Below are 12,787 nucleotides of genomic sequence, written 5' to 3' on the forward strand. Positions count from 1 at the left end.
CGGGGGTTTGTCCACCCTCCGTGGGGGTGCGGGCAGTCTGTCCATTCCCTTTGAGAGCAGGGGGTTGGTCCATTCGGTCTCAGTAAGGTGGGGTGTCCGTCCGTCCAATATCCATAAGGGTGTGTGTGTGGGGGGGGGGGGGGGGGAGTCGACAGCTTCTGAGGGAGCCAGGCTCCCCTTAGCTCCCCCGTGATCTGGACCCTTGCTCACTGGCATCAGGCCATTTAGTGTCAGAGTACTTTTCTTAGTAGGAATATTGGCCAGAGACCCGATGCTGGTATTGGCACTGGTGCATCCCTAAAACTAACATGCATGTTTTTGGTCTGTGGGAGAAAACCCACGAATGCATGGGTAGAACATGCCAACTCCACATAGAAAAGATGTAAAACTGCATCTAAGTAAGGCAAAGTGTGATGTAATGCAGGTCTACTGCAGGGCAAAAACATCTGGTGTCCAAGAGCTGCTATTAAGGTAATTTACTGAACAAAAATGCTCGAAGATCTTTATCAATTGGGACCTGTTTGAAGGACTGATGAATGGGACTTGCTTGGAGAAAGAAAAAGCTGGCAAGTCTAGATTTCTGCCTGCATCTGAGTCATTAACAAAGAACTACATCTAAAAGATATTTCATGTTTGCTCATCTGAAGACCCTGCATCGTGCAGATGTTTCCAGGATAAAGGCCTTTTAATCTTGCTTTGTACTGCAGCATCACTTTATCATTTAGGATACTGGAGTCTTAAATAAAAATGTGGCCATGTGCAGCTTCAGGAGGATAATGATGGTTTCATTGGCATTCCTCTCCCTCCTCCTGTGGCTGGCTTGGCCCACAGTGCAGTGCTGGCTTCAGGCGGGGAACCCAGAGGACATACAGGAAGAAAATGTTAAGTTTGACTCCGAATGTGGAGGACTCTCAGCAGTCGTCTGGTTAGCATTTGACAACAACAACACATGCCATACAGAAGTGGCCAATTCATTTCTCTAAGATCCCAAAATACACTGAGTGAGAGCTGGATGTCCCTGGCCTTGAAAACCAGCAATTATTGATCTCTGACGACCGTTTAGAGGTCAGCAAAAAGCTGTTTTCCAGCATTACGAAGTTCCTTTCAACGAAACTAAAACAAAGTGGTTGTATTTTGCATAGAAATGGGGGATTTTTGCATAAGCAGAATACCTTTTTATAAAAAAGAAACCCATTTGAGGCTGCACAGTGGCGCAGTGGTTAGAGCTGTTGCCTTGCAGCAAGAAGGTCCTGGTTCGCTTCCTGGCCTGGGATCTTTCTGCATGGAGTTAGCATGTTCTCCCTGTGCATGCGTGGGTTCTCTCCGGGTACTCCGGCTTCCTCCCACGGTCCAAAAACATGACTGTTAGGTTGATTGGTCTGTCTAAATTGTCCTTAGGTGTGTGGGTGTGTGTGTGTGTGTGTGTGTGTGTGCGCGTGTGTGCGTGCGTGTGCGTGGTTGTTTGTCCTGTGTGTCTCTGTGTTGCCCTGCGATGGACTGGCTCTCTGTGGGTGTAACCCGCCTGATTGCCCATTACTGTACCCGTTGGAGATAGGCACCAGCCCCCCCCCCCCCCCCCGCGACCCTACTGGACAAGCGGGTTCAGACGATGGATGGAAGAAAACCATTTGCTGTCGCTGCACCCATGTTTTTCACCAGTTTTTTCATGCTTCTAGCATTGAAGACTTGTTTTAGGTCTAAATATCGAAAGTAAAAACTACATTCAGCCGCTATGACATTGAACTGTATACAGTAAACATGTATTTGAATTTTTATCTTTTATATAATGGTTACTGAGACAAGTTGCTGAACTCTAAAGTTGCTCCGGCTTTCACTTATTGTCACATATTGTTATTGAAGAGAAGAAAGGCTGAGATCAGGTTAAAGCTGTCCCAACAAAACGAAGAAGAAAACCCTGAATCTGGTATGGCATGGTGACTGGTTTCCATGCAGACGACATGCTGACAGATTGTAAAAAAGACAGAGTGCGCCAGCATAAATGAAGGGCATGCAACCTGAGCCAACCATGATCTAAATATACAGTACATCCATTAGTGAGGCTGATGTAAAGTCTCTCTGTCATGTGAAGCCAGGATGAAACCGTATCTGAGTGACTTTGACTCCTGTCTTTTCACTGAGGTTGTCTTGTGTACTAAACATCATCAGGGAAACTTCAGCAAGTACTCAATGAGTGACAGATGTGCTATAATGTGTTTGAGAGTCCATTTAAGCAAACAGCCAACTAATTATCCAATGAAGTTAGTCTGCAGGAGGAATCTGAAAGAGAAAAGTATGTTTGCCAGGAAATGCTGGGATCTAGAGCCTCCACATACCTGATGGATAGTAGAAAACTTCCTATTGTTCCGGTAACGTCACTTTAAGAGTATGAACTTGCTTTACCTCCAATTATCTCCTCCCTGCCCCAAAGACCTTTGACCCACTTACTATAAACTCCTTTCAACCCTGCACTAGTTGACCAACAGCCACATTAACAATCCTGTCACATGAGCGCGGCAATCGCAGCCATCCGATCCAAGAAACCTTCAACGGGAGGAAAGGGAAAGAGCTCTAGATTCAAGTTGGTTCCTTTCAGGAGTTTCCACAATGGCTACAGGGATTTATAGACTGTGTGTGTATAGGAGGGTGGGGTAGGGAGAAATGTAATACTGGTCAATAAACTCCCTATTTAGAAATCAGAGCGTGCACCGAAGGAGTGCAACAGTTTCCTAGATAGAGTAGGAGATGGAAAAGCACAGACGAAGACTCACATGTACCGGAGCTGCATATTGCTAGAAAAATTATAATTTAGCCTCACTAAAATTACGACAAGAGCGTACATTTTCACCCCATCAATGATTCATTGGTCTCTTTTTCCAGTGTTCCAGAGTTCACTGAGAACTTGTTCGTATTTTTTGTGAACATGAACTGAACTCTCTTGCGTTTTGTCAGATGGACGTTAACGTGAGCGCGCTCATTCTGGCGTGTGTCAACGGCGCTCTCACAGTTCCGGAGCTGCAGAGTTCCACGGAGCTAAAGCAGTTGATAAAAGCATCCACTTAACCACAAACCGCCATAGGTAGTAGCAGTCAATGTGACGTCTACTCATCTATGTCTATAATGTGATTGACGGTCATTACGATGAGTTCTGAAGAAAATTCAACTACATATAACACAAAAAGTTTGTCCTGTAAAATAAAACTTGTTTCCTCCACAGCTACTGATGTTAGTACGATTAGCTGTTATATTGAACCTCAAAACTGGACTAAAAGCATTCTCTGACTTCGGTGGTGTACCAGTTGATTTTTCCTACTCAGAACTAGAAATTTACGAGTACTGAGAACAAATGGAATGCACCATTAATACGGGGGAAGCATCAAAACACAAGTCACTGAGTTGCACCAGTATTTTTTTACTTATTTATTACCTTTGTTTTTTTACCAGGAATGCTCGATGTTGGCTTTTTTACCAAAATTCGATATACCGATATTGTCCAACGCTTAAGTTTCCGATACCGATATCAACCAATCCTGATATGTGCAGACCTTTGTGGATGCATGCTGTCATCGTTGCATCCTTGCTCGTTATCGTGGGAACTCCCAAAATCACTTGTGGCCTTGCAATTTTCCATGGATTTTGTGACCATGCAAAGCCAGCTACACAGAACTCTTTAGCTGCCATTTTGCATCTGAAACACTCCTGGTGGGAAGGGAGTTTGCAAGTAAAACGTGTCTAAAGCCCTGCTTGTGCATCCAGTGGAGAGGCGGGGTTAGGTATTAGGCATTATGAACTCCTGAATAATGAATAATCAACATTTAAAACATGAGTTCAATAACACATAGAAAGATAGTTACCATGGTGATGTGGCAATGCTGGACTGGCTGAGTGTTGGAAGCCTGAAACGATCAGCTCCTCGGGCCTGCGAGTGGAAGTACGGTCCATCCTTTCCTGTTAAAACAAAGGTGATTTTCAGAATCTTGTTTTTGGACATAACCAAGAATCTGTTCACACTGCAGGTAAAGGTGGCCCAAAGGGTCACGTCCTCCAGGGCTGTAGACTGTTCACACTGGATCATAAACTGATATTACTGCATGTAACAATCACGCAAAACATTAGATTTTGCTAAAGAAGAACATATTTGAGCATTAAGACATACAGAGTGAATGCTTGCAAGTTATATCAGATGTTTTAGTGAGGGGGGAAGATCATTTGTAGGGTTCAAACACCCCATTTAAGCCCATGCCCCCGCCCTCAAATAACATTAAGTCATGCGTTCGTTCAGACACTGATTTTCGCACCCTACTGACCTCTTACTTTCCCTGCTGTCTCTCACAAGCCCATACCATCACACATTCCCCAACTATCACTTATGCAACACATCCAGCACGGACTTTTGCACAGCAACCATTTTTAATGAAAATGTGATAACATCCACACCACTGAAACAATAACACACATCTGGAGGCACACGGCTACGTTCCACACACATAGTCTAATTTGAAACAGCCTCAAGGCCAAAAAAATAAAAGATATGCAGAAGAGAACGGGAGGGGGAAAGCCAATTTTTAAATCTTCCCTTTTCCAGGAAAAAGAAGAACATGGAAGCTTTGCTTCCAGGAACTGCTCATGGCCAGGAGTCCTGCTGTGCATGCACGTCCACACACACACCCACTCGCATCTCCCCTCTGTGCTTCGAAAACACCCATAAATGCCAAAAGTTAGATTTACAGCTCTGAGAAGCAGCAGCCAAGAGTTTTCTAAGGAAGACAGCTTGGCTGCAGGGCCCGTGAGCTGACTGCAGGCTTCAGACTGAGATACAACATCCCAGCTACTAAGTGAAACACAGCGTTCCTTCAGCTACATTTACCCAAATGTCTCCATTAATCCAGTAAAAGTTGAGACAAACATCTGTGTAATAAAAACTGGACAAATGGATTCAAAGACAAACTCTGCAGCTATGATAGCTGCTCCATCTAGCTCCTGGAGAGACTCTTCACAAGGCACAAAGGTCTAACTGTATACGCTGCATGGGGTTTGAGAAAAAACACTGTTCTGGGTCTGCTGAGTTATCAGTGGCAGCACTGTTAGCCTTCGCCTACATGTCAACGAAAAAAAATAAGAGCCCTCTTGCTGTAAAAGAGAGGGTTTTAATGGCTGCACTCCCCCATAAAACCTCACTGTGAACTTTAATGCACTTTCCCTGACTCTACAGTCTAAAAGTCTCCATGAAATCAAATTCTGTGAAGTTTTATGAGAGGTGTCTTGCCCTGAATCCCATCTAAACACCAATAACAAGCCATATAACTAAAAAAAATATCATTTAATAGGTTATTCTGAGTTTTTTAAAGTAAAACAGACTCATTTTATCTTTATGTTGACAGCTGCACCCAGGCACATCCTCAAGTGGAGGACCGTTTTATTTTGAGAATTTTACTTTGCGCAGGCCTCTAACAGTTGGATTGTTCCCACTATTTGGGGGTCAAAATCACAAATAATGTATTTGAAAGTTTTAAGGGGTTTATTTAAAAATACAGGACTGGGAACGAGCAGATAAGACAGGGAAAGACAAAAAACGCCAACAAATATCTGAGGATAAACAGGAGGATAATGTGGGAAAATGAGTGAGAAATGTAATGAGAGGCAGGTGAGGCTAATCAATGCTAATAAGGGGAGACAAGACACAAGACAACCCCCCACCCCCTCCTATTCAATGAATGACTGGGTCCTCATCATTATCACTATTGTCATACATTGTCCCAGTGGCCTGCAGCATCATCACCATACTCAAGTTCTCATCTAAAGTTAAAGTGGCAGCCAAGCCCCCACACTGTGGCTCAGAAATTGAAGCAACCTGGAAGTACCAAAATTTGCAGTTCCACCCTCACCCACTAGGGGCTGGTGTCAGAAGCGAGCAAATCCTCATTGACTCCCATGTTAAAAATACCAATTTCACAGCAGAAATAAACATGTTTACAGCCTGGTACCAAAACACGTTTTTGGTTTAAATGATCTAGTTTACACTCATGACAACTCTGAGGGGGGTGATTATTCTTCTCACTCTTCTGTTTGTGTATTAAAAGCCTAAAATTCTGTATAATTAATAAGCATCAGACCCACGTGACCACAGAGCTAGCTCCGTGGAAAGGCCTCAGTAGAGCCTCGGTCTGGCCTGGAAACTGCTCCGGGATTTTGAGTCTGTGTTTGTGTATTCTTGTTTGGATATTTTTTGTACAATTGTTGGACAAAATGACTTGCTGTGGCATTAATTGCACTAATAGAGCGTCCATGGAGTCTCCACTTCATTTTTTTCGGTAAGTAAAATTATATTTATGTATTTTAGGTCACTGTCGAGCTGAGCTTAGATTTTAACATGTACTGTTTAACCATGAAGTTTAAATGTAATAGGGTAAAACCCAGTGCATTTAACATAATGCTGCACTTTAGAAAATGGGTTGAAATATAACATGTTGGTGGAGCTGGGTTCCCACTATCGGCTTGTGGAGCTCTCGGGAGACCTCTGTTTTCAACCCGTTACAATCCGATACGACCCCATCAGAATGAAGTTTCACTCCGACCGAGAGGTGTGGTTTTGTCCGATCATCATTCCAATTGACGTCCATGTACACACCCTTTCGGATTGCTGGGAGTTAAAAAATGCCCACAGTGCATGTGTGCAACTTCAGCGTGACATTTGCAGACGTTGAGAACAAATCAAAAACATGGTGGGAGGTAACCATAAGTTATCATGCTCTCCTCTCCTGTGGCGGAGGAGCAGTAGCATTAAGTACTGCTGAGCCTGTAGCTTAATTAAAGCGATCAGCAAAAACAAAAGCATACAGATAAAAATGCAAAAAAGCTCCATAACTGGGGAAAGAAAAGCAAGTCAGTGGACAAAGCTTTTACGGGAAAGGCAACTCTGTGTGCAATAGGCGCAACCTATTTGATCTGACTGAATGCTTGGTGCATGTATGCTCACATAATGATCGGATCATTTCATTTAGCGTCCATGTAAACAGAGATTTGGGATTTCTGATCAACCAAGGTTTGAATGGGGTAGGGGAAATTTGGTGCACTTAAACATAGCTACTGCCACTTTAAAAGGTACCTGATTCTCAGTGATCCACCAATCACAATTATTCTTAGTAAGTTTGAAGAAACGAATCAGTAAGAGTAACCTCTCATGTGAGGTATTAATGCTTTCTGAATTTCACTGGCTAAGTGATGCGTAAATCAGCAACTAGGTGGAGCTGCACACGAGAGTAGGGTCCAGTACTTTTGACCTATGGGCCAATAGTTGGAAGATATGGCCTCAGCAGAAGGGGTAATCCTTCACCTGTTGGATCAGGTAAGATGTCGATCAAAAGCTTACACATCTGGGTTTGTGCTGTTAAATTTAAAGCTAATATGAGGATGCTAAAAGATTGAATGATGAAAGCCTTCTAGAAAAGAGACATCTAAATGAAATTTCAAAGGATTTCAGCTGGATTGAATGTTGGATTATGGATTTAAGAGTTGTGGACAAACAATTTTAAGTAGGGATGGACAATATATTGGCATCAATATCGGTACTGGCCGATGTTAGTCATTTTTTAACATATCGGTATAGGTTCAATAAATAAAACCAGGCCGATATTAACAGCCAATATTTTTTCCATCTCGTCTCCATTTGTTTGCCTGTTTCAGAGGGTGAGGAGGGTGATTTCAGAATCGTAAATGTGTGTGTGTTGTGTGTACATAATAACAAAATTTCAGCTTTAAAATTTTTCATTCTATACAAAATCTGCTGATTTTAGAAGCATTAATGTCAGTATATCGTATCGGCAAATATCGGTTATCGGCCACAACAGTGATCTTTATATCGAACATCGGTATTAGCCCAAAAATTTCGTATCGGTGCATCACTAATTTTAAGTAAGTACCTTATTTGGACCCTTGTGGATTTAAAAAGTCTGTTTGAGATGGCCTGTTCTATAAACAATACGGGGTTTCCAAAGGTGATCTGGGCAATATTTAGCATTTCTGAATGGTTTAACAAAAGCATTTACTGTGTCTACAAAAACGATAGCATAATTTTGCAAAAATACATTTAAAAAATGCTGATTTGACCCAGAGGAATGTATTTTACCTCTACCGGTATAACTGTCAACAAGATGGCAGGAGCACAAAAATAGAAATTCAAGTCAGCTATTGAAAATTCCTGTATTTTTTAATATTTCAATTGGTATGACAGAATGAAATATCGCAATGCAATTTTTATTTGTTATCCTGCAGCCCTAGTACATTTCCTGAAAAGCTTCTTCACGCATTCACTGCCAAATCTGTTTATTTGCTGTTGAAGTCACCAGTGGCCGGAAAGGTAAAATTATGGATTTGTATAGGTTTAAGGAAGGAAAATAGTACAATTATTAAGTTTGAGTTATTCTTTGTTCATAGCTAATTTAGCTTTGGGTCGGCATGATGCATGATGCAGTCATCCATGATTATAGATCAGAGAAAGTCAAAGCTACTGCTGTGTTAAGCCGGGCGTACACTGTGCGACTTTTTCACTCGTAGCACTCAGCTTCAGCTCAAACTGTACGACTTCCTTGCAGGGCAGATCTCACGAGTCATGCGCTCACACTGCACGACCCAGTTCTCGGATGCGACCTGAGTGCTCACACTGTACGTCTGGTAGCAACACGTCGGCCTTAAAAATATGCTAAAAATAGCAGTTTTTACTCAACACGTCAGACTTTTTTGTCTTGTTTTGCCTGTTGTCCTTCGGGAGTGCTGCAGGAGGACACACAGGGATTTATGGGGGTTGGATGAGGAAAACGAAATAAAGAAAGTAAATCTGTGTTTAGTGATCAGTTTAATTTGACATGAACACGACAAACACGCTTTCTTGACAATCTTTGTGAGTAAAAAAAACGCGTAGAAACAAAAACGAACAGCGTGTGTTATTAGGGAAACAGCGGGCGAGTGGTGTTGATGCATGATTGCACATGCGCCGTGAGCGGTTCTGATACATTTTGGGTCGCAGCTGCTCGCAGCGCCGCTTCAACAGTGCGATACCCTCACGAGGGACGAGCGAAATATTAAACACGCCAGAAGTCCGTGCGACCTCACGACTGCTGATCGGCAGCTGGTCACGTGGTGTTAATCGCCTCTCGTAACCCCCTGTACACTACACGACCGCTCGGCGCAAAACTCGCCCCGATGTCGTGGATTCTCGCACGACTGGAAAATCGGCTCAAAAAAGTGAAACAGTCGCACAGTGTACGCCCGGCTTTAGCCTGGCAAGCCAGACTAAATAAATGTATTATTTAGTCTGGCAATGCTCCATTGACGGCTCTCGGTTGTGGCGCGGGTTCTACCGTTGTCTTTCAAATGATCTCTGCATTCCACTGGACAATGAATGTAACATACTCTTGTTTCACTCTGTTGCATCATCCCACCCACCAGGCATATAGAGTGCCCTGATTGGCCCACAAAGCGGATAAAGCTCTGTGATTTGTTCACTAAGCAGATAAAGCACTATGATTGGCCCACCATTATGGACCAATCACAGCTCTATGTGTTTGAAACCCCTCTAGAGAGCTGTGATTGGCCAGCCAGAGTCCTGGTAGGAGCTGCGGAGGTTCCGATGGAGCGTGCCTAGACCAAACTTTGCAAAGCAAGAATTTGGTCTAGTTCACTAGGCTAATAATATGTGGCAAAGGTCACATTTACCCAGCTGGGTCAAACAGTACTTTTAAATCCACAGATTAAACAAGGAGCCACGATGTCTGCTCAATATCATATCACCTATCGGCTGCTGTTCCATCCCAGGAGAAGGACACTTCAAGTTCAGGATGATAATAATTAGATAATAATAATTAATAAAACTCATTGATTTTGTTACTGTTTATGAAAATCATCATAAACGATCACTTAGTTCAATATAAAGGTATTTTAATTACATGAAATGGATTATTATGCTTTGGGATAATAATGATTAATTATGATTATGGTTGATGACAGTAAAAGATGTGTTCAGCAAAGAAGGTCAGTTTCACCTTATCCATCTAACACAGAGTCCAGATAAACGATAACTGCAACACGTTTCTGACGCATGACCAAGCTTTCTTGCTGAGAGTGGGAGTGTCCTGAGAGCGTTGTAAACTGTAACATCACCAAGTTCAGTTCAGTTCTTGAACCAACATCACGGAGGAAGGGAACGGCCGTCCCTAACCTCCACCTGCTGTTCCGTCATGCCGACCAGAATAGCTAAAGAATAAACGAACTGTAACCAGCTGACAAAGACTCTACCCAGAGTCATTGATTTCTGAGTTAAATTAAGACGAGAACGTCCATCCGCCAAATGCTCAACAACTGTGTACCCGGCGACATCTCTGGACCAGATGATCGGACACTCGCGTCTTCCCTGCCGGACCAAGTGTCATCTTGGATGGACAACATCCTCCTGATCTCCGGATCCACAAGAGGGTCTCCTGTTTGGGTGAGGTAGAACACAGGAATGCGTTTGATGCTGTTTTCTCTAAGTGAAAGACCCAGTTAGCCGCAAAACATCATTTCCATCCAGAACGCTTCCGCTCTCTCTGAAAGAAACCTTCTGATAATTCCATTCACGCATCCAAACTCGTATTTCCAATTTAGTTTCCATCCAGACACAGGTTTGTTTTTTTTAAAACAAGTTGAATATCAAAGCTGTTAAAAATTGTCATTAAATTGTCATCCATGAATTGTCGTTCATAATTGTCGTTTCAAATCTTTAAGTTTAAAATTGTTAGTAATAAAATTTCTTCATTTTTAAACTTGCCTCATTATTGAAACGAAACACAGAAAAGGTATAATATTTCTGGTTATTGACAAGCAAAGATCCCTAGCTTCTGATTCAAAATAACTTTTGCTATTAAATTTAATTATCTGAATTAAACATTAATCCTTGGATTAAAATTAGATCAAACAGGTTGATGTATGAACTTAGATCGATATATAAGTATCCGGGATATTTATATATATGATATAAGCTTTATAGGTTAATCTGATTGGTCATTTTCAGAATCTAACAACTGATAGCAAACAGTGTTGATTCTAGTGTGTAGTTTAATCTCTACAGCTGGCTCAATCAGAGACATCTTTAGCACAGCCCCAAAGTTCACCACACACTGAAGATGGCTCTGGAAAGTTATCCTGACTCCCAAACATGCCCAGGGTTATGTATTCCATTATGTAAATACTGAAGAAAATGCTCCTTTGCTGCTCATCTACACAAAATACACATACAGAAAAACTGTGGGTGAGATTTACATAAGAACTAGAGTTTGGCATCGAGAATCGAGCATCGATTGGAACCGGTACCAACTGTTCATTTTTCCCAGAATTGCTCAATGTTTTTTATTTCGATTCCTAGTTTCGATTCCTAGAATGCCGACGGTAGAGGAATCCGCGGCCGATCTCCGTGAAAAATAAACGTGATCTGCAAATTGTGATCAAGGCTTTTCAGAGCTGATCACACCAGCTGTCTGTGTACAGCACCGAGCCCCCCATCCCCCACCCGGCGGCCAAATCTAGGCAAACGTGTCTGCCGAACTTTTACTCCATAATGTAAACTTTAACTCCTGCAGCGTAGAGGAAACTTGTTAAAATACGTCAACACCATGGATTTAATAAAAGCTTTAAAGAACAAACTCAGACACGTGAGCCGCTCACCAACACGTGTGTGTGTGTGTGTGTGTGTGTGTGTGTGTGTGTGTGTGTGTGTGTGTGTGTGTGTGTGTGTGTGTGTGTGTGTGTGTGTGTGTGTGTGTGTGTGTGTGTGTGTGTGTGTGTGTGTGTGTGTGTGTGTGTGTGTGTGTGTGTGTGTGAGCATCTGAAGGCTGAACAATAACCTGTAGAATAATTAAAGTCATCATGCTAGAGCAGCTTCTCTGTGGTGGACCACACCAACTTCTGCCACAATAAATAATTATAATAATAATAAATAACATTTTAATTACCTTTCTGAACTATTTCTGTTGAGTTTTAATGTTTAAAATCTGTTAGATTGTTACTGACAGCAGGTACGTTTAAGTTCCTGTTGTGACTGAATGCTGCTGCAGCATGGAGGTGTAGTTCTCAGTCATCCTGAGAGTTTTAGCTGAAAACAGCTGGATGTTTCTGGATATGTTGGAGACATTTAGCCTCTCATCCCAGAGGCTTCTTCCACACTTTGGTTGTGGTCAGAAACAAACACACTGGTTGTGCTGCAAGTCTTTCTTTTTTCTACCAAAACATGTTTTTGTCTAAATGAAGGTGATGTTGTTGTTCATAGAATTAAAATTCATGTTGAAGTTAAGATTATTTCATCAAGTAGGACCTGTAGGTTAGCTGGCTCATGTAAAGCATGTCATGTCTTCAAAGAATCGGAATCGGGAATCGATAGGAACCGGAATCGAAACGAGGAATTGGAATCAGAATCATTCAAAATCAAACGATGGCCAACCCTAATAAGAACACATGGCAAGGTTGCAACCCACTTTTCCCTATATAAGTATTATTGTGTTATGTTGGGGGGGGGGGGGGGGCTTCGGGCTAGACGTTGGTTGGAGGAATGTTGTTTCCTATGGAGATTCAATTCACTATTCACTGCAGCCTTACTGGTGCAAAACCCTTTCCTGGAAGCTGATGTGAACAAATCCAACTTAATGCCAGCTCAACAGGGGCTGAGCGGTCCCACGGTTTGGGGTAGCAGGGAGCTTCGTGTTTTTACCTCCGCTAAGAGGAATAAAGCAGCTGAGATTACGTCACCCCCTCCGTCCCATTGGTC

General features: G+C 42.4%; 1 protein-coding gene across 1 annotated transcript in view; it reads right to left on the minus strand.

The window, feature by feature from the left end:
• Nucleotides 1–12,787, minus strand: part of LOC107383188 (growth factor receptor-bound protein 10) — a 62,125-nt gene that overhangs the window by 40,279 nt on the left and 9,059 nt on the right. The window contains exon 3 of the mRNA XM_015955667.3: nt 3,852–3,945. Within this exon, the coding sequence (XP_015811153.1) occupies nt 3,852–3,945 (94 nt within the window). The remainder of the gene's footprint in view (nt 1–3,851; nt 3,946–12,787) is intronic.

Source organism: Nothobranchius furzeri, chromosome 11, assembly GCF_043380555.1.
Source record: "Nothobranchius furzeri strain GRZ-AD chromosome 11, NfurGRZ-RIMD1, whole genome shotgun sequence".
Taxonomy (NCBI): Eukaryota; Metazoa; Chordata; class Actinopteri; order Cyprinodontiformes; family Nothobranchiidae; genus Nothobranchius; species Nothobranchius furzeri.